We start from the raw sequence: 27,662 nt of genomic DNA on the forward strand, positions 1-27,662 counted from the left end.
AGCTGTTCTGCTTCTCGCAGGAAAACAGGCCTCGAGAGGAAGATCCCATGATCCGAAACCTCACTCTTTGCAGATGTCACAGGAAACGCTCCCTTCCACGGCATGCTTCACGTGCGAAGCTTTGTGTGGGAATGCACGGAAATGCGGGGTGGCAGCAATCCCTGTGAAGCAATTTCCCCACCAGTTCCTGGTTAACTTGGCATGTGGAAGAGGCATGTGTTACCCCATTTATGGTTCTTCGAATGACCACATAAACTAAAATTAATTCCAGAAGATGGGAAGCTAGGAGGAACAAATGGATCGCTTATTTTGCGATGAATTAGGCAATCACGTCCTTTAGAAATGAGGTAAGGGAGAATTACATCTACACCAAAGACCGTTTTACAGTCAAAACATAATCGGATTTACCACTTCTACTGGTACACACAGATGGTTAAAGAAAAAGAAAAAAAAACACTTTTTGCTGAAATGTGGTTTTGCTACCTGTGTCACTGCTCATACAATGCTACGATACAAATTCCTACTCAAGCTATTTTCCTTGAGCGGCACAACTGATGTCGAGTGATTCCCACTGATGAGTCTTTTGTTCTCCAGCCTCTTACTGCCATAGCCTCAAATTTCCCTTCTTTTCTTCTCTCCCCACCCCATGGATTCTTCAAACTGATGAGAAACAGCAATTCTGTGGCTATGCTGGAGCGAAGCACTCGCTCCCCGGCCAGCGAGCTGTCACCGAGGAGAACGTAGGTGGCTCAGCTCTCCTCACCTTTCTCTGGTTAACACAGGTCTCTGTCCTAGACCCAGCTGCCAACTTACACAGAATTAGGAGCAATTTAAAATTTCTAGCAAATTGGTTTGAAATTGACCAGTATTAATTATTCGGAGGAATGAGACGGACAGACTGTGAGCCTTTTTTTAAACTCTCGTTTCCCTAGGAAACCAGTTCAGAAACAAAGCAGAAAAACCCATCGCACTACCACCTCCAAACCCTCTGGAAAAAAAAAAAAAAAAAAGAAATGAAAAAACAACCCACACCTTTAAAAATAAGGACCTGAAAGCAGAACTCTGCAAAAAGCACTAGGGGATACTGCCTTCTCTAACTCCTTTAGCGGTGTATTTAGCAGCGATAAGGCTTTCACAGAGCACTGAAAACGACTAGCAAGCAATAGCTCACCACTGGCACCTAAAAGAAGTATGTCACTGCCAAACACACCACATCACTTCGACTTGGCAAGAAGACTTGATAGAAAGCCAAAGAGTAGTGGAAAAGGCTGTTAAAAGTTAACAAAGCACTTCCCAAAAGTACTGTTTTGTTTTTTTAAGCAAGTCTGCTAGAGCATGGGTGATGGATTTACTACAGAAAAAAAGTTTTTCTTGGCAAAAAAAACCTGCTTTTTTTGCTTAGAGCAAATTTTCCTGTCACTCTCCAGAATCTGAACTCCTACTCCCTCGTTTCAGAAAAATGCGGCCAGTTTCTGTTTTTAAGTGAAGAATTCCCACACAGCGATACTGATAGGATGCAAATCTATTGTTTAATGTGGGTCATGGGAAAATGGCCACAAACTCGCCTATCGCTGGAATGGAACAACTGAAGCATTATTATAATTATTTTTTATTTTGCAATAAAATGGTTGTTGCTGCAAGTTTTTGGAAGAATAGCAGAGTATTTCCCCAAATGCTTACGAGAAGGCATCATTATAACTTTATTTCTCTGTCAAAGAGTCAGTGTAATTGTCAGGAAAAGCACATCTACTAGAAATGAAAAGGCAAGAGACACCTTACCTTCACAGCTGCCGAAGAATGAGTTAACGAAGTTATTACAATCTAATCCCATAGTAGAAAGTGCATGCAATAAGGATGTAGCAGATGTCCTGTCCAACAGGGACAGGATTCTTTGATGGTATGAAGGTGGTAATTATAAAGCATTATGCAGACAGTCTTAAGATCTAAACCTTGCGTTATCCCCTGGACAGGATCCCTTTGGGGAGGATAGCCACAGCAAAAAAGAAAACTAGCTTCATAAATGCACATTCCTAGTGATAAAATAATAAATACATAAGCAAATAAACAGGTCAAATCCTCAGTTCCCTTTAAAAAGTGTATAAAATGTACTTCAAAGGTGGCTCAGTAGTGTATGAAAATGCCTATTCAGAGCCAGCATGCAACAACAGAACAGTTTGCTATTGTTCTCGTTAGCCACTGCTGGCATGGACAAAGCCTCATGACCAAACCTGTGACAGTGTGCACAGCACTGTGCCTCGGTCAACGCTGTCTGCCCCCTGTCCCTAACAATGCAACCCAAAGAGAAGTCACAGGCGGCCTCAAGGGGCTCTGGCTCCTAACCCTGTGACATTCATGATGCTTTTGCTTCTACCAATTCCTAAACGTATTTTGCAAAACAGAGAATCATTTCTAAGACCTTCTAGGTCAAGAAGAGCCAGACCTGTTACAATCTAATAAGGAAATGTCACTGATAAAATAGTCTTCCTACATGGTTAGGACCTTTAAATAATGACTTACAGTGATTTTAAAAAACGCAAAGAGACGGACCGAGTTTCCACCGCTAGTTGTGGAAGAGTTCCTTGGAAGTATCTGTTGATGAGCAGACCAATCTTTCCCAAAATTTACTATAACAGAAAAAAAAAACAAACAACAAAGCCGACAAGTAGTGCAAGAGTGCAGCTTGACAACAAAGTCTTAGAATTATAAAGTATGTTATTCAGTGAGCATGTGGTGAAGAACAATGGAAATAATCCCACAGAATATGTACAATTTTATCTATTTGATCATTTGAAAGGCTTCATCAAGGCATTCAACCCAGCTGGAAAAATCGGGTAGAAGAAGGACTGCAGAGAAAGACAGATGCTGCATCTGAGCTGAGCAGCCCCAAGTAAACAAACAACAAAACCAAACCAAAACAAAAAAGCGATTCTGACACGGTTCCAAACTTTATGAGACAATAACTTAACAAAAGACCATTTTTTCTGTCACTCTTCTTGTTCTTTTGTTTTGTGATTTGAGATAAAAGTAGATGCTAATTTTTTTTGCTTACTAATAATCTGTACAATAACTGCTAGTGAATTAACCCATGCAATTTAGCACTATTTGTCAATTCTTGTATCGGTTGTTATTAAGAAATTCAGGAAACAATTGTTCAAATAAAAGAACACCAATAAAGGGCTTAGCAACTGAGGAACTACAGCAGTAGACTGATATTTATTTATATTGCACCAGTACCTATATCTTGGCTTATCTCTAACTTTCTCAAAATTCCATCTATTTATTTGTAAACCTCATACCTCATTCTCTTTCAGATTTAAGGCCTTTTATCAAATCACTTGGAAACATATGGCACCTTTAGGACTTCTCACATCCTTGATGTCTTTAATTTTTTATGTGCCACGTAGTATGTGGAAGCCTCTGTATTCTCAGAATGAGATGAACTCTTTCAACTGATGACTGTTTAACTGAGACAGGTAATATTTCTGCAGTTCTTAACTCATCTGACGACTGTCAAGCTTGTCTTTAGTGCGCTGATCAAGAGCTGCAGCTCACACCAAAGGCTTAATGAGATTCTCCTCTCCTTGAAAAGGACTGTTTCTTTCAGAAAAGTAGCTAATCAGTGCAAGTCTCAAGTTGAGAGGATGATTATTTGGGGGGGGGAGAAGGAAAGGAAGGAAGCTGAGAGGTCTTTACAATTTTAACTAAACAGAGCTCCATTTATATGAATAAGCAGGCTTTTAAAAAAAAAAAAAATGGCTGGAAAGCCTTAAACTTGCAGGAAAGCCTTAAACTTGCAGGTCCTGTACAAGACCTTATCACAACGCCAGGGTTAACATTTACCAGTAAGAGCCACAGCAGCTACCTTCAGTGGCTGAGTAAGTATTGGACTCAGCTGAAAACTCGTGTGTCACCTTGTATTTGGGAAACCCCATCACACTGCTGCTAATCTTGAATTTATCACATAGTACGTTGTGTCACAAGTATAAAGTCACTTGCAAAAGCATGACTACACACAAACCAAGAGTTTGCTGGGTGTGCAAGTTTTGTCATAGGAAGCAAGCCACAATTTCATGAAATAATTATGTCACCTGGGCTCCTCCCAAGTCCAGTGTATCCCAAATTTGTATGACTGCAGAAAGACGAAACCAAGTCCCTGAGACTTGTGTTTAAGCTACAGAACAAAAACATACAACACATGCTAGGGTTTGGCCAGGACACCTGAACTAGTGGCAAAGGAGCTCATCTGGGAACCAGAAGCACAGTGCTGAGCAAATTCTAGTAAGTTCTTGTCCTCCACACGAGCAATGGCAATTCTTCCAGACTGTGTTCCTCTTCTTAAGCAATGAGGCAATCTGGAGGCCTGCATCGATGTTTACAGAATCACAGAAAAGTCTAGGTTGGAAGAGACCTCCAAGATCACTGAGTTCAACCTCTGACCTAACACTAACAAGTCTTCCTCTAAACCATATCCCTAAGCTCTACATCTAAACGTCTTTTGAAGACCTCCAGGGATGGTGACTCAACCACTTCCCTGGGCAGCCTATTCCAATGCCTAACAACCCTTTTGGTAAAAAAGTGCATCCTAATATCCAACCTTTATCAGCTTTGTAATACGTTACAGGTGTAAGAGTAATTTTTAAACAGGATTTCACCAAGAAATTAAATCGCAGAGTTCTGAAATTGCTGCAGACTGGCCATGACTGGTAGGCAGGTGTCAGATGTACCCGGAACTCCCTCAACGTTAAGCTGAAGCCTAATGGAAAAAGGCACGTTACACCAAGCCCAATACGAGATGTTTACTTGGCAGTATCCTTACACATTGTACAGACAGAACACTTATTACACTACCTATTGCACACACAAACAGGCTTTGAAAAGCAAAACAGAAACAATGGTCTTGTGTAGATAATAGCTACCACGGACATTATCTCTATAAGAAGTCAAGGTAAAGAAAGCACAGGTCCGCCGTTCACACACAAAACCCAAGCAGATGCCACAGGAGACTAACCTCAAATACAATTAATGCTTGAAACACAATGATTAAAGTTTGCAAGCTACATTATTTTGCTGAGTACAATATTCATAACCTTAATTTAAATTGTAGTCACAATTATGCTTGTTGCTAAAGCAACAGTTCTACCTATTTACAGAACCGGGCAATGGAAATGCAAATTCTGCAGTTTCCATGCACAATAGATGCGATAGATTTAAACTATCTAAATGTTTTCAGGTTATTCTACAAACAAAATAGAAATTGAATGCTGAACTTCCCTAGAAATGATAGCATTTTAAGGTTTAATGTAACCTTTCACTTCACTGTTCAGTAATAAAACAAATCTAGTATACTCTGGGACTGCTTTTCATGCCACTTTCAGATTTAAAAACAAAAGAAAACACAAGTGATCATGAAAGATCCAAAAGGGATCTGAACCCAGAAATGCAGGTTGTCTTCTTCAGTCCAAGACCATGTGCCTGCCTGCACACAATGCTATGGGTCTTATTCAGGCAGGGCTCAATAGCAAGCCTTGTCGGAATGACAGCCACAGCCCCTTGCCGGGTGTCACTTTTATTAACACAACACTATTAACCCAAAAGGAAGGCATACCTCCGGCAACAGAGGTCTCAAAACACGGAAAACCCATGCAATGCCGTGTCGTCTCCTGTCACTTAACAAGTCAAATGATATCTGTCCCTCCATTTTTACTGTCACCCATCACCCTGGAGGGTTTGCAGTTTGTGTGTTCAGCTTTGCCTGTCTCTTAATATTCTTCCCCTATTTTATCTGCTCTGCTTCCTCTAGATGACTCCTTTCTGAAGACCTTGTCTCCTCTTTCACCCCCTTCTATTTTATGGCACATTCTTTCCTCCTGCTGTCCTTTCCCCACGGTGACGCCTGCCACTCTGAAGATTCAGCATGGTGCCACCCAAGCACCTTCCTTAAGGAAACAACATTGCCTGTCAGCCTCTACCAAGGGAAAATCAACGTTTCTCAGGCACAAGATAACTCAGTGACATTATCCGGAGTTGTCAATGTCACTGCCTTTGTGTACAAGAGGACCAGCAGTCATGTAAAGCTTAAGATGATGAAGGCGGTTTCCTTGCAACCAAAGGCAACAACCACATTTGTACAGGTGGCCCAGCTTCTATTACAGATGTTCAGGTGAAAGCACTTCACCAAATCTGCTGCCTAGTTGGACCTTTATCCTCTGAAACCCAGCTTCTTGATTTGGGAGAACCAGGGAAGACTGAAGCCTCACGCACCACTTCTGGGAGCCTGCAGGTGAGATCTGAAAGGATACATCAGGGGAACCATCTTGTGCCAGCTCCATGCCATGGCCATCATCAGCTCTCTTTGCTACAGCCCACGACTCCAACCTGGAGAATGTCTTCTCTAAATACCGTGTTAAGATGGAGGGAAAATTGGGGGGAAGCATAACATTCATGGTGGATCACAGGCATGAAGCCTCAGGTTTGCAAAAAAGCAATGCATACCATCAGTCTCACCACAAAAACTATTTTACAAGACATTTCTTGCAGCCATCAGCTGCGAGGCCCAAACACAGGGGAGCTACTGGCTGACATCACACCACTAGCTCCACACTCAATGTTTGGGGTCTCCTGACCAATGACCTACAACAGCATGGGTCCAGGCCAGGGTGGTTCCAGCTCTCTGAATACAGACCTCCCAAGCTACTCTGTTTTTTTGGGGTGCAGCAGCAAGAAAGCCACGGCAGGGAGACTGGGCTAGGGATGTTATGGCTCGCAACAGGGCCAACACAGTTCTTGGCTGCTGCATTCTTGTGCAGAAGAGTGTGGAAGCACTTTCTAGGATTGAGGAATTCTGGTTATGAAGACCCTCTGGAGCAGGTACAGCCAGAAACCTAGGGACAGAACTGGCAGTCCATTTCCTCTGCAAATGACAGCAGAGAAGGAACAGATGCCTGTCAAGGAGAGATGAATGCTACTTTGCTAAGAATAGGGAAGATTTACTCTCCATACTTGAGGACTTGAATCAGTCTGCATTGCCTTCCTCATCCTTAAAACTGTCTCCTCTCCAAGCCATGGAAGCAGGACTGACTTTACCACTCTTCCCTTTGCCAGTTCTCCCTCCTTTGTCATTTCTCAGAAAAGCAGGGTAGGAGCAAATTCACCCTTCCCCCTTCGTTATCCTCCTGTGTGGTACACTGCTGGTAGTTTGCAACTACACTTTTCCCTAACTCAATCTCAATCCCCAGTCTGCGAGGTTTCCTGAGGGTCCAATGACCCTCAGGACAGCTGCCAAAGCCATCTGTGAACAGGAAGAAAAGGTCAAAAAGGGCATTGACAGAAAAGAGAGAGAGTGAGTATGCCCATTTACAAAGAATAAGCAGTCAAACGGCAGCAGGAAAGGAGTGAATCTCCTCATCTCTAGACACTCAGCTCTGCTGCGCATCTATGAGAAGGCAGGATTTGGAGGATGGCACTGGAGACCTCGATCATGACTTTACCCACTGGAGACGTACCCTCCCTCCCCAAAGTGGTTAGCCACAGACCAATAGATACTGCAATCATGAGACTCCATAGGACGACAGCCCTATCTTCGAGAGCGGGTTTAAACACCCAAAATTCATCCAGCCATGGCAGTAGTTTGGAACAACAGTTTTGGAACAACCACCAAACCAACCTCAGTGCAGAGAACCAACCACTAGCCTTACCAGCCCAATCTTGTGTCCCACACCCATACCCTTCTGTGGACCAAGGGCAAAGCACACACACAACAGAGAAAACTTAAGAAAGTAACACACAGTCCATGTCTTCCTCCTCAGACCCAAGGAATATCAGCTCATCTGGTATGTGCTTACATAGGAGCTGCCACAGCTGCAGAAGGAAGCCATCTTTATGGCCTCAACTCCATCTTTGGCCAGTGGGGAAAAAAGTCACATAGCATGTGTGAAAAAGCAGGAACAGAAACAAACCAGGAACAGAACTAAGAACAGAAATGAGACTGCTTTCTGCACGTGAAATCTCTTTACAAACATCGCTGGCTGAGACAATGACAAGTTACCGTCATCTGCATGAAATGGACACAGGGTCAAAACGGCACCTGCTAGACTGCCCCCCACCCCCCAGAAGAAGGGCTTGTGAACCAAAAAGCAGACATTTGTCACAAGATACCTTTCCTTCAGATGGCTTTGAAGCACATGTAGCAGGACGTTCCATTGACAGGAGCACACCACCTCCTATCCAAAGTAAAACCCTCAAAATGCAGTTAATAAGGCCTAAACTCCTCAGAAGCACCTGGCACAGCCCTACAGCGACCTCCTGCACCACACTACTTGCTTGGGACATGCACAGTCTGACACCGGCCAGTGCTGAGCTATGGACCCTTCATCTGACCCACCAAAAAATTGTTACAGGTTTTGTGAGATAGCTGAAGGTCCACAGTTTCCATGACAATAGAGATTCTTTATCCTTTGAATAGGAATATTATAAAAATGAATGCAAACAGAAGAAAATCCCACACAATCAAGGTGTATCAACTCAGCATTTTCTTTTCAGTACAATTAAGAAAAGTGACTTCTCACAGTAAATAACAGCTGACACCAACAATTTCTCTTTTCTCTCAAACGAGGTGTCCTCCACTCACGATAAACCAACTTCAAACTTATAATTTGCATGAGCTTTTAGACAAATAGCAACACGTATTTACAAACTCAATGACTGTGAACTGCATTAAAATTAAAAGATTGAACAGATTTTGTGTATCATCTTTTATCTTGCTGATGTCAAGAAATTTGTAGTAACAAGTCATACAAAGACTAAACAAGTTACTACAGAGACCGTGCCTCATCATTTCTGTCCCATAATATAGCCATAAGACATTTATTATTTAAAGTTACAAGCCACTCTGTGTCCCAGTTATACACAGGGGAAGTTTTGTTTCTTAGAAAACAGGATTAGGCTCCTCTGGCTTGAAGATTCTCATCATTCCACCAGAAACGCCTGTCTACCAGCCACGCAGACTGCCAAATCTGGTTCCCTGGCTCTTGAACAGCATCAGGAGATGAAAACCACATGAAGATTGGAAAAATGTGCAAAGCCAGAGGCAAAAGAAAAGACAAGGACACTCAGAAAGATCATGTGCAATTCCTTAGTTGCTGATAGGATGGAAAAATTTCTTGGAAGTTCAGAGCTCTTTTTAGACAGCTCTGTAACCATTTTTCCATGATGTGAGTGAATTACAATTAGCATTAATTTATGTATGACGTATGGTATGTATCTATTGTAAGAATTCAGTAATTGCATTTAGGAAGAAGCTGCAGCTAATGGAGTAGATACAATTGACAACTACATGGTAAGAATGGAGTATTGTAGCTACCCGTTCTTCAGTCTACGAATGGATACAGACTAGGAAAGTTAACACAAACATGACTATTGCAGCACCCATATTTTTTCCAGAATTGAATCCATGAATAGAAAGCATCTTGCAGATGTTCTTTCCCTCCCTTGTCCATTTTGCATTTGCACGCACCCGTTGCCGAACCACAGAGGCAGAATCCACGTAGAAAAAGTGGCTGTTACACTGCTCGATGTATTTGGGGTGAGATTCCATAACAGTATCTGAAAGAAAACTTTTTTTTTTTTTTTTTCCAATCACAAGCTGAAAATACCAGTCCAAAACACATCATATACACATTCTTTGACATATTTGATACTTCTAATACACTTACCATATTGTATCTAGGCTTCCATCTAGCCTATTCTAACACGAAATAGCAGTGCCACAGTGTCTTCAGGAGACAGGCAATACCTGAAACGTTTTCCTATTTGAAATTTGAAAGGTATAGATTTTTTGCAGGTATGTAACTATTAAGATATAGGGTTGGAAATTTAACTCGTAATATTGACCAACTTCTTGCTTTAGTTTCTGTGAGAAGGGTGTTTTTAAGGCCAGGATCTACCAGCTAGAGCAATGGTTTGAACAGGATCTATTCCCAGTTCTGTCGTAATCATCGTATGACTTTAGATAAAGTTCTTCATACTTTCTGTTGTGGCACAATTAAGTTTAGCCATAAAGCAAAACCTAACAGGCTGAATGTTCATATCCTTATGTATTACCCATCTCAATGATGTAAATGTTATACAATACATGCATGGGCACATACATTACATACACATTCTCTCTTCTGTATGTATAAGCGTATCTATATTTGTACTTCAATAACATGTGCATATGGTCTACCATAACAAAAATCTATATAAGTTAATTCTGGAAAGCAAAGCCCGTATTTAGAAACTAGAATATCTCTTACAGATTGTACTCAAGTTATGGATCTTTAGTTAAAAGCCAACAATAGTAAACAAGTTCAAGTTATTTCTAACAATTCCATAAAGCAAATACATTTATGATGTAATTTATTACATTTATTAAACTACTAACATATGGAATGCTCCTTTTATGTCAAATTGCAAGTTTCCCAAGACACGCAAGTAAGTTTTATAAACTGCTACAGCACAAACATTTCATTTTGCTGTGACTTACAGTGGCAAGCCCTGAAGGGTTACATATTACTAGACTGCAATTCACTTGAAACAAAATACCTGCATGCTTTAGAGAAGCCAAAAAAAATCATTTCTTTACATTTGCATTAATGGGAAGGACTGAAGCCCAGACCCAGCAAAGCTTATTCTTTTTATCATGTGCATATTTTCATGGGTAAAAAATCTGAGCTGAATGGGATCTGCATATGGACAAAGCTGAAATGAAGGGGAATCTTTAACAGAATGTGAGATACACAGAAATAATGCATTGGCCTCTTCTGCTCATCGTCTTACTGCTCTTAATATGTTATATATTAATATCCTCTCAAGCAATGTTTTACTCTGTCGTACATGATCGATATACAGTCTGGTTCAAGCTATCACATCCCATTAATAACCTAACAATATTTTGCCTTGCTAATTTTATTTCATCACTCCTGAGGACAAAATGATGGTAACTAACCCGGGCAACTGGAAATACAAAACTGGAATGCTAATTTCATCTATGTTCCTTTGCTTACAAAAATGAAAACAGGAAATTAAATAACTTCACCAATGGAGAAACAATTGCTTTTACTAGTCTTAAATCAAATAAGAACACCTGCAAATGCAGGGTCTTTTTTTCAGATATACAGCCACTTGCTCAGAGGTTTTTTTGTTATTGTTGTTCTGCTTTTTTCCCTCTCTCAAATGAATGGTGAAGAGAAACAGAAAGCAGAAACAAGGCACAAATAACTACTTAACGTAATATAAAAATTACTGATAGGAAGAGATGGCAAGCACTGAAGTTGACAACGCATATTACGTTTTGTAGCAAACAATTTCCTGATAAAAATGCATACAAATTCTGTAGAAAAAAATGTCTTCTCTATCCCCAGCTTGCACACTTTCCACTGTGTGACATTTCCAAGTTCCAATCAGATTATTCTTTCCCCTCTCTGAGGGAACAACTGAGGTTTTTTTGATTCAATTAACTACGTAGACTACACACAACTGAAATTTAATCCTATATTAAGAATGTGTCCATATTGAAATGCTTCTTTAAATTTTGATTCTAATATAATTATATCTTTTATAAAGGTTCATTAACCCATATGTGCCTTTATTAGAAAAAAAAAAAAAAAGCAATAAAAGCCCAGCCATACCAATCGTAGTAAAGCTGCAAATACCTTTTTTTTTTTTGAGCAGCAAAACTGGCCCAAAGCATTACTGTATAGTAGTCAGGAGCTTGCCAGAACTTGAAAGACAGATCCACTTACAAATTTATATTTTTTTATATATACATATATATGTATACATATAAAAATGCCTCAAATCAGAAAGCTTAGTGCAGTAAGTTTGTAATTCAAAGAGTATTGGTCTGGTAATATAGTCCTTAGGCAACAACAGTTAAAACACTTCAGCAAAAAAAAAAAAAATAGAGTGGAAACGTTGAAATGTAACTAATAACCTTACTTTAAAAATAATTTTCTTTCTTTTTTTTTCACTAAAGAGAAGAATTATTGACAGTAAGGATAAAAACCATATGCCCTTGTATTCACATTATGACTTCAGAACTTCTCTGGGACACGTGAAGTATTGTTGTTTTTCATTCCATCAGTCAAAACATCTGGATTTTAGCGGGTTTATAGCACAAACGGCTTGTTCAGACTATAGCCTTCCCCTATTTAAAAAAATTTATATCCCCATTTCATTCTCATCACATGGCTAGCATATGTTTCATGCCAACTTTATTCGAGGCCAAAACCTGTCATAACTCATCGGGCCAATGCATTACTACAGGAATCTAAAGCAAAGCAAAAAGAGATCCAATCAAGTCAGTAAAATCAAACTAAAAAACTCTACCCTAATCTGAGGAGAAGCCCAGAACCCTTGTTCTCTCAGAGGGTCATCAGAACTGAAAAGAGGCAGAAGAAAGGAAATAAAGGATGAAGAAGAGGCAGAGTTCAGTTTCTGTACGATCTGTCATTCTGAGCGAAGTCTTCCAAAATAAGGAGATCAGATCCTAACAGGGCAGGAACGCAGATTGTTTAAATATTTCTCTTTCAAATCAAATAACAAAACAAACAAACCAGCTTGCCCCACAGAGTCACTGTTGAAAACGTGTGTGCTTTATATTAAGGCTAATCCGTTTGTCGGCGTAGGCCCTCCTCAGGTACACATGCCATTTACCTCCTATTTCCAATAAAACAGAAATATTGGAGATATCACCTTGGAGATAAGAGGTACAAGGTGATCGATATTCACTTCCTTTTATTATACCAAGATGGATGCAAAATAAACAACTTAAAAAAAAAAAAAAAAAAACTTACGGGCGTCATACCATCTTTATGTGTTTGTTTTTTGATTTTTTTTTTTTTTCCCAGTACAAGTATACACAAACAGACACTAATTTATCTCTCCTGGCTTTGCAGCAAAAGGATTTACTGCAACATGAATCTGATGCAACTGTCTTTTACTTTCCTCAAATTCTTCATCGTTATGAAATTCAGTTACTGCCACTTAGCATGTGTCTCTCCTCAACGCCAGCGAGGAGGCGTCCAGTTGAGCAGCAAGGCTTATTGCTGAATAAGGCCTTGTTATCCTGGAGCAAGGGCTAGCCAGCAGAGAGCTGGAAGAAGACTGGGCCTGCAGATAATGCTACCGAGAGCAGGTTATGGAAGAAGCGTGTGCCCTCCCCGCGGCCTCCCCTGCCGCCGTGGCATGTCCCCACCAGAAGGGGCAGGTCTCTCACACACGGTGTGGCCCAGGGGCATGGCAGGAAAGCAGGCAGAGGAGTGACTGGGGGTGAAACCTGTCAGAAGAAAGTTGGAGAGAGACCTGGCACAGGGCACAGCGACAAGCAAGACTGACTCAGTAATGGGATGAACTTTGTAAGACGACGGTGAGGTGGGTTCAGCTCGGGAGCTGGATGAAGCTCCACGCTGCAGCTGGGACAGCCTCACTGCTCACCACTGCCACAAAGGAGAAGGTCCCACTCTTTTTGCACCTCCTATGGCATGTTGCTACCCAGCAATGAGCCATCCAGTTAGAAATCTGTTAATGGCTTCTTTAACAAAATCTGTGCTCATTTTACCAATTTAACTCGGGTGAAATCTGCTGTGATCTCACCAGAGGGAGAGCAGCAGCCCATCAGCTTTGGGCAGTACAGACAACTGAAGGGTAGCACACAGGATGGTAATGTCAAGGGACAATGCTGAAGATGGACTGAGACTTCTTGCAAGAGGCTACCTTAATGTAAGGGGAAAGCTCGTGAGCAGACATTGTACAGCCAACATGAGAAAACCCAGCAAACAACAAGAGAAAGGCCCTCGAGGGGGCTTCCCTCAAGGTTCTGAAATGTGCAAAAATGTGCAAAGTGCTCCTTGTTCCTCAAGTGCTAACCTGCTCTAGATGAAAACCCTACATCGCCATCGATTATCACACTTGCTAAACAGTTTGACAAATCTAAGTGGTTTAATTCTGAAGAACCATGAAGATTGTCAGTGCTGTGGCACATAATGGGAACTGCTGGTTTCTTCATACTCTGCTTTTCGTAAAACCATGGCAGTCTTTCTCTAGACACTTTACTTTCTAGTCTGTCAATCCTTTAACACTGGGAAATTTCAGAATGAAGGTTATACTTGCAACCTTAATTCAGTCTTTTGCATGTATGCATTATTTATGCAGTACTTAAATAAGCCATCTAACACTATTTGCCATTGGACATCTGCCTTGGTGTACAGCATGGCTTGAGTTTGGAAGTGAATAAAAATATGTAATGAAGGAGTATATTGCCTTACCTTTCTTCAGCTGTGCATGTCAGAAGGTAAACTAAGCAAAAACAGCAAGAAAAGCTAAGTTTCTGGCTAATACAGCAAATGACCAGCAGGATGGCATTTTATTCCCACTTCCAACAGAGCTATGCTAGTGTCCTGTATCTTCCTGGCTGCATGCACTCACCACTTATACCAACTGCAGCATTTTCAGATCCTTCCACAAGGCACTGCATAGCCTTCTGCCAGGCTGGCAAGTTACACGAGTTCACAGAGATGACACAAGGTGAAACAGAGCACTATCTGCCTGCTTACAAGCACAGAAAACTTAAATCCTCTTAGCTGCCTATGAAACTGCAGCTGAAACATATACAGCATTCTGGAAAGCGGTATCTGGTTTTCTGGATTTTAGATTTGAGAATAAATCCAGTTCCAAACTGCAAATGTGATCAGCATACACACTGATGTCTAAAGTCAATGAAAGCTGCTTTTGGAACACATCAAAAAACACTGAAGACTTGGAAAACTTCTGGCTGTGTATTAGCTCCCATTTGAAAGTGGAGATAATCGTATCCTTCTCACCGTTAAGATTAAACGCTTGCAAGAGATACAGGTAGCAGAGCAGTAAATATTACAGAGAAGCCTCAGAGAAAAATGCATAACCATCCTCAGAGCCAGATCCACTGATGTTCCTAAATAAGGCCTAGAGTAAAGATACAGTAAAATACCAAGCAGCCACTCATAATTTAGCATGGGTTATTCTAAAAAGCATACGAAACAGAAAACCTGTGGAAAAGATGATGTCAGGATATATATGCACTGAAAGGGCTAAAGCAGATTCACAGAAAACAGACTTCACAATCCAAATGTTCTTTTTACACAGCTGTGAGCAATTCATTTTTAGAAACATCTGAATCCATGCAGGCATAGGTGAAGCATTCATCATTAACTTTGGTTATCTGCAGAGGTTACTTCTGAGCAAAAAATACAAAGTAACCAGTGATTTTCTTGCTATTAAGAAAAACCTGGAACATCCTACCCCTAGAGCCAGGAGCCTTCATTCAGCTGGTGACATGAATGGGGGGGGAGCTGCAGAACCCTGAGAGCACACAGACATGGGTGATAGGAAAAAGAGCAGGAACCACAGCTTCGTGCCCTCCTCGCCTTCCCACCTGCTGGTATCTTCAGAGACCAGAGCGATGGGGATACAACATGCCAAATCAGAACTCAGTAGGAGCTGAACAGCTTATACTCACTGGAAGACCAAAGAATTCGATAAAAGTACTTTTATTCACAGTCTCTTTAAAACCACGTCTCCTAAAATCCTAATAAAACAATGAAGCGTGAGTGAGAAAAGCGTACAACTGTGCCTTACAGCAAACCTACCCACTTAACTGGACTTATAAAGTCTGGGCTTATTTTTTTGCTCTGTGACAGACATGCTCTGTGCCTCAGGCAAGTCACATGGCTATCAAGTGTACTGGTTTCACCCACACAGTGACAGAGAGACATGCTTCATGAGGAATCAGGAGAACACACACATGAAACCTTGTGAGGCACCCAGCCAGGGCTGCAACGAGCATCACAGAGGAGCCCATACAAGTGAGCCCTCAACACTAATTCCTTTCCACTAATTCCATCTCTCTGAAAACTGTCAAACTGTCAAGCAATAGAAACTCAGACTGTTCACTCTGAAATAAAAAAAAATAAATGTGGAAACAACTGTAATACATAAACATGGAAAAACAATTTCTCTCCAATTTGTTTGGTGCTCTCAGTAACTGCAGTGCATCCCAATTAGTGTAACAGCAAATGGAAGAGTTCATACTCTTCATACAGACACAAAGTCTGCAAAGATGAATTTCTCAGCTCCTGCACTGCCTACAAATTCACACTCCTGTCCAACCACCTACTCCAAACCTCCACCTTTTTCAAAATACAAGCTCGCTTGCAACAAGTTTTAGAAAACACAAAATTCATATTACCCTGGGTTGAGCATACCGAAGTGCTCTGAGAGAGGTGTCACGTAAAACAATGTGCTAGCAACTCTTTGTCTCACACAGAGACAGACCTACCGCCTTGGCTTTGCCTTTGACCTGACTTGCAAAACACGAAGTAGCAGCACACTGCAGGGCAAAAGCAGAGAGGCTCTACCTGGCACCCAGCCAGCTAGCTGTAACACATTTTGGTGCTGTGTTGTTTTATATATAGCAAGAAGCAGGTCCCAGCCTTCTGCTCGAGCTTCAGATTTCCAAATGGTGTGAGGAGTAATTGCTTGTAGAACAGGCTAATTTTGAAGTGAATGAGGGCACAGGCGATGGTGTGAGCAAAACTGGCAGAGATGCTTGATGTCAATCAGCAAGAGAAAAAATGGAATATCTACGGATCGTCATGAGAATTAAAGCAGACTACTTCAGATACCAAAAAAGGTAAAAATCGCATGAGGCTGGACCCTTACTTCTTTGATATTTTAGATCTTCAGGGTCTCCCGTTACTCTGTTTCCACCCATGAGTACACCTATAGGTATCTGTAACCATGTCAGAGTTATTTAAGGTAAGTTTGCAAAACTGAGAACACTAACTTTAACCTCTGGAATTACTCCTGAGGGAGCACAGAGAGCAGAAAAGAAGGAAGAAAAAAGAGTAGTAAAGTATATAACCTGCCAGACTTGAATCACTTTACCATATGAAACCTGGACAAAATGCAAATTAAGGAAATGAACTTACAGCCTTAGAGTAACAAAAAAAATAAAAAAAAAAAAAAAAAAAAGTGGGTAAATGGAATCTAAAATCTGAGAATCTACAAATACATTTATGGTTAAAAATTCACAGAAAATTCTTAGTAAGATCTCTGCGTGTAAACACTATGGATGAAGAGAAGGTGTTTACTTAATTAAAAGACATTTTAAAAGCTTTATTACACACACTATTCTAAAACCATTATAGAGCAATTAATTTGCCAATTTGTACAGAAAAAAAAAATCTAAAGAAAAACTTTGTGTACTTACCATCATTTAGTGTTGTGAAGTCCAAGAATCGGTATTCATAGCTAACATCTATCTTGGTTTCTACCTGGGGCCTCTTCAACGTTGAATAGATGTTACCAGGTCGTTTTTCATCATGCTTCTCTAGTTTGTTCAACCCACAACCCATTTCAGCAGCTCCTGATGCAAACAGGCAAGGAAAGGGAAAAAGGAAAATGACTAATTTTTTTTTTCTTTCCAGTTTCATTCACCACAATATAACATTATGAAGATTTTTAGTTTTTAAATGCAAGCTACCTACAAACTATATGCAATAGTGTAATTGAATAAATGCTCAGATAGTACCTGAAGTATATACCATTCATATCAAGCCCTGGGCATGCTATTGGAGAACTGACAGTTTAATGCATGTATTTTGCATCTTTCAAATGTACGCAGTAATATACTCTGGGAGACACATAGTGCATTATAGAAAGTGGCTGAAACGGCAAAGTAACTTGCTAATATATGGGCTGACAACTTAATAACTTTTATATGAGCAGTTACTATGCAAGCAAATAGTATTGTCTTTTAAACAGACCTTTGTAACATTCAAATTAACAAGATTTATAATTCAATAGACAAAGCAGGTTTGCAGAGAAATACCAGCATCTAGGAAACCACCTCATTTCCTTACACCTCATTTTTTCGGGCTAGCCACAGGAAATACTGGCACTGTGTAGAAGACTTCTTCAAAACAGAAGAGGTACACGACCGCAGAACTGGACTAGATAAATCTGGTTGCTTTAATAAGCAGCCAATCCCCAACATTTTAAAGGGTTACTCCTGACAATCGTTTCAGCTACACGTTAAAGGTTTCTCGATATCCTGCACATCGTGGCTCATCTGAGCATGGCAGAATGGCTTGGTGAAAATACCCATGCTACAAGGGGAAACCAAGTCCTCTCACTCCTCTTCGACAAGGCTGGCGTGGCTGAGGCAAATTGTTTCAAGCAGCAGTCACTATGAGAAGATGAAGACGTACCAGCCAGGCACCTGAGGTTTTCATTACAGCCCACTGAACATCCTGTCTCTGCCTACAAAGAAGAACCAACGCTTCTGGGAAGGGAACAACCACTACCTCAAAAGCTTCTCTCACAAACTACCACTGCCTTTTCCTTGACACACAATACGTGGGCCTGAAGTGGAGAATGAGAAGGTAGCTCGGGTTCCCCGTCTCCAAAGGTGTGCTGCCACAGCTTTGTTCCCCAAATGCTTCGAAACTGTCACCAGGTTTCCAGCACAAACATATCTGGAATCTACCTGCGTACTTACTTATACCCCCACTGCACTTTAATGATTTTGGTCCCTCCCTCATTATTTCCCTGTAAAGCCATCTTTAAGAAGAAATACCATATTGCTTCCTGTTCTGCGAGGAGAAACGTGCTCGAGCCTTTTCTGCCGCTCATGAGCCAGCAGCTCTCTGTTCCCTTCATCCCCCCGCCAGCCCTCGTTTGCAACGTCCCTGCTTTCATTTCTCCATTTGAACACAGGTGACCATATGCTCAGAACGAGATCTTAACAGTGCCTACTGAAAGCGCGTTAATGCTTCCCCGTCTCTCCTGCAAGCAACGAGCCCCCTGCGCCTCAAATTGGGTTAGCATTTTTCACAGCCGAATCACACGCACGGTTTACTGTCATCTTCCTATTAGCCAGAGAGCCCATTTATCCTTATTTGTATCCAGCACAGCTAATTGCAGAGTACCCTCTTTGCAGCAGAGATCTCTGCTCATTCCCTGCAACTTTGCTCTATTACTTTACATTCCCAACCCTTACATACACCTTAATACAAAGCCACTAGGAAATGTATCAAAATAAGACTGACCAACACATCAAACCTCAAAAAAAAACCTACAGGAGAAACTGGAAGCAAAAAGAACATTTGCTAAAATGGCCTGCAGCAGCAAGGAAAACGGGCACGCTGTTTGTGTTCCTGAACTTTGAGCATTTTGGGATTCGTCCAACAGCAAACAACCTCGCCTGGTTGTTTCAGCAGAAAAGTTAAAACTACTTTCTTTAAACACTTCTCTATTTGAAAGCAAGGTCTGGGAGTTTTTCGATTCTGTAAATATAAGGCTAAAAAAGCTCAGGACTCACTTCTGTTCCTCCATTTGTAATTTCTGCTATTACTTTTGAATGTTATATTTTTTTTGTGAAGACAACTACTATGTTAAAAAATAATTATGTTTCATATATACAGCAGCTTCTTCCTTTTGCCCGTGTAGTGTGAAAAGCGCAAGCCTAAGCCATTATCTTCATGTGTAAGTGTATGCTGTACATTAATGTGCCTAACGAGAAACCAAGAGGGTCTTCATAGACTGTCATGGGCCACATTTATGCAACACTTCATAAAGATCATTTTACAAGGAAATATGAGAGAAGGATAAAAATTATAAGAGATAAAGCACAATACAAGTATGAATAAATAATACTTTAATATGCTGTAGACTAGGGGACTGAGGCAGCAGTAAGTGTTAGCAACTGCATCCAACTCCTCCAAGTTCCAGCGATGCCCTGTAACTCTTGCACACCGATTGTCCGGGACGGCGTTTCGTAAGGAAAAAAAATCCATTCCAGAGGTCTCCAAGCAGCAGCGCCTGCAAGCCGCAGCCACGCACATCCCCGGGATTCCTCGGACAGCAACAGGAGCCACGGGAGGGGACCCTGGGGACTCAGCATTTCACATCACAGGGAGTTTTGCATTCTTTCCTAAATTGGGGTTAAAGTGCTAGAACATACGAGGCTGCTTTTCCGGCACTCGCTGCGGGTGCTCTCCCCTGCTCCTCCATCAAACCTCTCTGAGAAACGTGGCCTGCCTTCCCTGCCCATCCGCGTGGTGATGTCCACAAGCCACGCCAACACACAAGCCATGCCCTATGGAGACACCGTACCTCCTGCCCTGGGACTGGACCAAAAGCATATTTTTTCCTACTAATTCGCAGGGGGAATGCTTACTACAAGACAGTGATTTTCATCTTCCCACTGCCTGGCTAAAGCTTCAGTTAATATCCTTGAGGACAAATACTTACCATCATTCTTTACATATAGACAATTGTATTTGTGTTACTAAATCACATAGTGTGAGGGAAAGGACATTTTATTTCAAGTCAAAAAGAGATTTCAGTAGGAAAAGTAAGTTTCACAACATCACTATCTTTTCCACAGTAATTACAATTCAAGTGCTTCAGCAGTAAGAAATAAATCTTAAGAAATAAAGTTCAGCCTTTGATACAAGATTCAATTAAAAAATCCAGAGATGTATGAATACTTCAAGATTTCGAAAGGCATTGATGATGGATGTGTGACAGATAAGCACTGAATCGCCACGTTCAGCTCAATGCTGTCCCACAAACTGCCTAGTGGGACACTTTATCACCTTTCAAAATCCTTTTACAGTAGTTATTCTCCTCCTCCTCCCGCTCCTTTGCAGCACAGTCACTCCTGCTCAGAGTCCTTCCATCCTCAAGTCTGAAAACATCTCTTTGCTTTTTAGTCAGAGAAATCTAGTTGTCAACAGGACACAATTCACCTTCCTTAATTTTCTACATTCAAGGTATTGAAGAGCGCCGTGAGAAACGTTTCATCACTGATGCTTTCAAAGTAAATCTCCACCCACTTTAGTCCCCTTTTTCAGCAGCTGCATTGTTTTGCTATCACAGATGTTTAAAGCTACTGTGCTACCTGTAGCTACCTGGCTTCCTATAGCTGCATGTGGTTCTACAGCTTTTATTCAGTATTAAAGCAAAATATGATCACTGAATAACATGCACTTCTCAGTACAATAAATTAGAAAATCTCCAAAACCATCACAAAACTGATGAGTGCTTTGGTTCTTCAGTAGCTTCTAAGACAAATTTTCTCATTTTCTTTAATTTAAAAATTAATTTATCAACCCACTAGTTCCATACTTAAACCAAAGACCTTGAGCGATAGAAAAAGCGGTATCTAATGAAGAATATTAACCGCTGAAATGAAGATTTAGGTACAGACTCTTGCAGCTACACATGCTGGAAAAACTACTCCCATCTGCAGACTCACTTTTTATTGTGAATTAACCTTACGCGTGCTCAATTGTCTTGACGATTTCTAAAACTATTCTTGTGTTCAGGCACATGGTAAAACTAGAACTGAAACCCCGATCAAACAACAGATTTTTTAATCTGTATCTCATTTTCATTTTGCAAAACATCAAAAATGGAAGCCGCGATGAGTTGCAGACCAGCAGCAGAGCCTACGGTCAACTAATGCCCAAGTTTGTCATCTGGAGGACAACAAAGGCCCCACTGGTGATAGGGAAAGAACAACTTTGCTGCTGCAAACTGAGGTCAAAATCTCAATCTACATTTTGTACAACCTAAGTGAATTCCCACCTTGGAAGGCATGGGGTAAGCCTCTTGCTGCTGTCTCCTCTCCACCACTGAGCAGCGAAGAGCCCCACTCCCATGGCAAACGACCGACCCCTGAGCGCTGCTTCCCCGTCCGAGTTTTACTGAAATCGGCACCACCTCCTGCCGTGAAAAGCAGTCATCAAAAAAATTACAATTTGTAGTCAGCAGAAGAAAAAAACAGTATTTCCATTTTTAAGCACCTCCGTGATCCATGAAAATGAGTGTGTTTTGAATAAAACATCGAAATTTTTATAGCTCTTCTAGAGACCTGCCAAGTTTTCAACTCATCATCTCTGAACCTAAGCTTTGTTAAAATACTTTCAGCAGCTTGGGTTTGCTTTCTCACTTCCCTAGCTTGTGTTCAAAATAGATGAAATACAGCAAGTTCAGAACCACCAGAGAGCAACAACAAGCTCAGGAGAACACCATGTGGCTAACCATTTATTTCTTGTTAATAATGGCTCGGGATGCCTCTTCAGTAGAAAAAGGGCACAAAGAACGGAAGAAAAAACAGCTTAATTTCTGTCTGATCTGGGGGGGGACGGCACAAACAGAGCTAATTTTCTTGCATGATGTATCGTCCCCTCCTTCCATGCAACTCCTAACGATTTATCTCCAAAGAATAATAATGAAAATTACACTGAAACGTAACAGAGCCACATGGCTAATGGAAGCTTGAATAGATTACCAGACCAATTTAAGGGATGCTTATCAGCTAAGTATATATTGGCCAAACAGTTTATTTCAACTCTATCAATATTACGGAACGACTACTTACGGGGATGATTTTAAAAGAAGAGTTTAGGAAGCCTTTGCAAGACATCTAGTAAGGGATTCGGCTGCTTAGCATGTTGTGTTAGAGTGCGTATGCAAATATTGCCCAGCAAAAGGAGAAGCACAAATACCTGAAATTTAAACAAGGTGATTTTAATATTTACACTCCAGTGGCATCCATAGGAGACATGCTGCACAGGCAGATGACATTCCTCAGAGCTTGTTTGTTACCACAGTTAGTGAGAATAAACCTGCTTGCGTTAACGCATTTTAAATGTTTCTTGTCCAGAACTAGCGACCTCATTTTGTAAGCTTTACCATAAATGATGATTTTTTAAATGCAGATCCTAGGTCACTGCTGAAGTTCCTTCCACAAACTATGGAACACGGCGCTCTTGTGGTGAGTTTAGCAGCTGGGAAGCCAGGTAACTGCAATGTATTAATGGGCTTTCTCTCCTGATTTTGGTTAAGCCCTTTCATCCTGATTCTCCCTTCCATGGGTAATACTTAGCTACCTCATAGGGATGCTAGAAGGCTTTTACAAATAATTACAGGACTTCGCATTTGTTGTGCAGTAATGAGACACACTGATTTCCTTAAATCCTCACTCCTGCAATCCTGACCTTTCCATTTTCAAAATAATAAGCACTTCATGCGCAGCTCAGTTCACTTGCTGGCATGTGGTCACTTAATTCTTGCATCCTCCGCAGTCTGCAAAACACTGGAGTGTTTAGTCCCCCCTCCAGCCCCAAACAAACCCTGAGAGAGCTTGCAAATTATGGCTGAGTACCTTTTCTAGCATAGTTAAAGCAACGAAGCAGAAGATGAGTAAGAGGGCAAAAATAATCAGGCAGAGAAGCATAAATGAAGCAGGGCATTGGGAACACCAGACCTGACAAACAGGCTGTGCAGATAAACAAAGAAAGGAGCATAGTACGCTAAGATGGCCCTTGAGAGGTTCCCAGGATAAAGCCTCGCTCCTGTGTTTTCCCCTCTCTGCTTTAGCACTGCACAGGCTTTCTGTGTTATCTCACAAAGGGGGAAATTCCTTACCAAGGACCTCGCTGGTCCTTTTTCCAGGGTATTATCATTCAGGTAACGGTGCTAGCATGTATTCAATATGTGTCACGGTAATTTTTATTTGTGGGGTAGGAAAAGCTGTTTAAGTAGCTAACGTTTACAAAGCGATTTGAAAGAACCTGTACTTATTTTGAAAATACAAGGAACAAGTACCATAAACCAGTCCTCTCTATTTCTGGATGTCATAGCTGAGCGATCTTTTCGCCATATAGTTACAGATTTGACTGGCGATATCAGGATTTTACACTTGCAGTTGATAAGTAAATCTCCTCTTATAGGAAGGTTGGTGAAAGCATAATCCCAGAGTTATTCTTTATGATTGATTTCATTTAAATTAAATGGCGGAGCAACCCAAGTAAATCTGCAATTAAGGTTTTCAATTTCAAAAGGCAAATCTCAAAAACTAAGGGAACTCATTAGTGAGATGAACGGGACTGAAAAGTTGGAGGACTTGAACACAGGGGAGGTCTGGAACATGTTTAAACTACAATATGAATATCTGCTGAATTTGTAACCCAAGGAAGTGACAAGAGAATTCCTAAGAAGGTTTCCAGACCTAGTGAGATGAATTACCTAATAAAGAAGGAAAGGTAGAATAAGCAAAAGGCTTTCAAGGGACAGGAAAAAAAGCTCAGCAGAGGAAACTACAGTCTCAGATCAAGAAACACCAGCATAAAGTGAAATGTGCCAGAAGTCAAGCTCAGTTAGACAGGCTAAAGATACCGCAACTAAACAGAAGCAGAACTCAAATCAGGAGGAGTAATTTGTCTCAAACCAAGGACTCTGAAAGAACTGTTGTAATGAAATGCAGATTCAATTGCTAGAATTAAAAACAAACAATTGCACCAGCTTCGGTACCGTCTCCCCCAGAGACGAGAAACTGCAGTGCCTACACGTAAGCAGAAGGAAAACATCATTCGGTTAGCTTGGCCCATTGCTAGTCCAGCCTCAGGAGTTTGCTATGCTTTGGGAAACTTTAAGAAGGAAACAAAATAATCTATGGGAAAATACTGTAGGGATTCAACAAAGTTAGAACTGAGAAGTATCATTCTCAAGTCAGGAAGAAAGCACAGTCCCAGCACGCAGCATATCAAATAATACGCCGCAGTGAAAACGTGACTTTAACAAAACACGAGGAGGCGATACTGGGTTTGCCATGGTGTTCACCGGCTGACCTCGTGCACAGCTCTGCTGCCCTGAAGAACGCCCACCACTTTCTTCCACACGGCCCCTGGGTCTGCAGGTACTGGGCTACCTCTGCAGGCTCCCTGCCCACCACCCACCAGCTCTCTCCAGAGAATCAGCACTGCTTTGCGCGTGGGAGGAAGAGCAAAGGGGACAGAGGTAACCGGCAGAGGTGTAAGATGAGTGCTGCGCTGGTCTCGGGGAGCAATCTGAGAACAGCGGGTTCGCGGGAGAACCTTGCTCCTAACCCTACCCACATCACCCGATGACGTTATCCAAAAGATTTAATATTCAGTCGTATCATGACGCAGTGATACCGTGATGCTTTCTTTCAGTACAGCAAAAGATCCAGATGGTTCCTCTCACTTCTACAAAATACTTTCAGGCGGGGTGTTTCTGGTGAAGGTAGAGAAGCGTTAACATCACTGGACAAAGTACTGGGAACAGTTCTTGCAAAATGCCACGGCTGCAAACGTTCAAGCTGCCTTCAGGTGAAGACGGAAGGCTGCTGGGATGCTCTGAAGGACTAGAAAACTACTCTGGAAAACTTATGAGGAAACCAAAGCAGCTAACATCTATTGCCTAGAAAATTAAAGACTGAATGGACCTGACAGAAGCACACACAGGAATGTTAGGTACGAATCCAACCCTCCTTTGAAGTTAATCCCACAACACCCCTGAACCCACAGAAATCAGACAGTTAAAACAGATGCGTACTGCGATGTACGCACAACAGCTCCAAGGAGTAAAACCAGGGCAAAACACAGCGCTGCGCAGACCTGACAGTCCCACGCTTACTGCCTCGGGCTAGTTTGCCGCAGAGCACAACCCCGGCAAAGTGATTTGGGGTAAAAGGTAAAGCGGACCGTGGAGCCAGCTGGGAAGTTGTGGGATCCCAGATGAAGCTGAGGGAAGAAATAAGGGAAGTGTGATTTTTTATTTATTGTTTTTTTAAGTACATACGTCACCGATGTTGATTTTTACGCATTAACAGGCCGTGGATCCTGCTTTTTGGCTTTTCCACCCGAGATGCTGCGGTCACTTTGTTACCAAGACATCACACGCAACGCGGCATCCGTGCTTCCCTGCAGCACTGCTCAGAACTCCCCCGGGTATTTAATCACAGCTGTACGCGCTCATTGCAGGCCACGCTCTTGCTCTCAGACCGGGGGAATGCCAGCGCTGGAGTGGTGGAAAGCCCCTTGTCTAATGTAACTAACTTGAGGTTAAGTTAAATTCCTAAAATAACCGTTCAATCTGTGACTATGTTTTTTTTCCTTAGAAGAAAAAACAGAAATTAAATACACAAATGTGACCACTGGTATTGCGAAAAAGAGTACTGTTGCCAGTAACTTTTCCCTTCAACACCAAAAGCTGAAAGGAACGGATTCCTTAAAAATAAACCATAAAAGCAAACGGACAGAAAGATTTCCCTTGGATGCTGGAGATCGGTTACGCCCTGGCAGCGTCCTATGTTCCTGTTAACTCCAAAAGCAGAACTTATTCCCAGGGGAACTGAACCCGAGGCGGCACACAACCATCACACGGCTTCCAAACTTCGCCCGAGCACCCCGGAGCGTGGCCAGGTGCGGCTGAGCCCCTTGACCTGACGCCCCGCAGAGCCCTGCCAGCTCCACGGCTGGCCGAAGGGCTCGCAGAGCCCGTCCAGGTGAATTCCGCTCTTCCAGCCCCGGGTGGGCTGCGAGAAGCACACGCCGCGGTCCTCCTGACAGGAGCTCAGCCAGGCGGGAGAGGTGTGCTTGGCGGTACGCCGCCGCTGGAGACCTGCCACCACCCCACCTGCCCTCGCACCCCACTGGGCAGCACCACGGACCCCAAAAGCCGTTCCTAACCCTGCCTTGGGGCACAACCGCGGCCGAGCCCGAACCCCCCGCGCACGCAGGCGGCTTCCCGGTGCCCTGAGGCGGCGGGCACGGACCGCGCCCCCTCCGCGGCCGCCCCGGAGCACGGGCGGTCCCCTCGGAGCCGTGTGCCCGGCCGCGGCGGCTCCCCTCGCCCCGCCGGACGCCCCGCGCGGCCCCGCCGTGCCCTCGCCCAACTTCGGGAGGCAGCGGGCGGAGAGGCGAGGCGCACCCGCAGCCCCTCGCCGCCCCCCGGCCAAGTTTCCCCACCCCTCCGCTCCCCGCCGGTACCTGGGACAGGCGGCGGGCGAGGCGCAGCCCGGCGGTGCTGAAGGATGCCCGGCGGGCGGAGACGGCCGGCCCCGCTGACAGCGCTTCCTCCTCCTCCTCCTCCTCCCCGTGCCCGCCCGCCGTGCTCCGGGGCCGCTCCCCCCTCGGCGCCGCCACAGGGAGGTGCCGGGGCAGCGCCGCTCCGCCTGACGGCCCCGCTGCCCGGCGCGAAGTTTGCGGCACTGCTCGGCCCGGGGAGGCGCCTCGGCGGGGCCGGGCAGCTCCGCTCCGAGGGCCGGAGTCCGGCCCGGGGCCGCGGCCACTTCCTCTTCCTCCGAGCCCCGCCGGGGCAGGGGCAGCGGCGCCTCCCGGCCCGGCCCGGCCCGGCGGTGGCAGGGCTCCGCCGTGCGGCCGGGGCTGCGGGGCCCTGAGGCAGCGCCCGCCTTCCCTCGCCCCCCGGCGGGTCCCCTCTCGCCCCCAGCCCCGCACCTCCGAGCCGGGCTCACCCCCCTCACACACTTTTCCCAGCCGCGGCCTCACGGGGTAATGCGGGCACAAAGCGGGGCAGGAGGGCTCTAGTCCCACCTCTCCCCACAGCAGGGTCAGCTACAAGAGCCCACACAACAGGGCGGCGTTGTGTCAGGTCTTGGAAAAACCTCCGTGGACAACTTAGCACAACCACACTGGGCAGCAAAAAACCCTTCCTTACACACACAGCCTGAACTCTGGGCAGTGGGAGCCTCCCCAAAGCCCTCCCTTCCCAAGGATGGCACATCTGTCCAACTTCAACAAGTTCCTGCTGGC

General features: G+C 43.2%; 1 protein-coding gene across 1 annotated transcript in view; it reads right to left on the reverse strand.

Annotated features, from left to right (window-relative positions):
- Positions 1-27,278, reverse strand: part of RFTN1 (raftlin, lipid raft linker 1) — a 95,976-nt gene extending 68,698 nt beyond the window's left edge. Inside the window, exons 1-2 of the mRNA XM_035318864.1 lie at positions 26,880-27,278; positions 17,285-17,440 (exon numbers count right to left, since the gene is read on the reverse strand). Coding sequence (XP_035174755.1) covers positions 17,285-17,429 — 145 coding nt within the window. The 5' untranslated portion in view covers positions 17,430-17,440; positions 26,880-27,278. The remainder of the gene's footprint in view (positions 1-17,284; positions 17,441-26,879) is intronic.
- Between the last annotated feature and the right edge of the window lie 384 nt (positions 27,279-27,662).

This window comes from Oxyura jamaicensis, chromosome 2 (assembly GCF_011077185.1).
Source record: "Oxyura jamaicensis isolate SHBP4307 breed ruddy duck chromosome 2, BPBGC_Ojam_1.0, whole genome shotgun sequence".
Classification (NCBI taxonomy): domain Eukaryota; kingdom Metazoa; phylum Chordata; class Aves; order Anseriformes; family Anatidae; genus Oxyura; species Oxyura jamaicensis.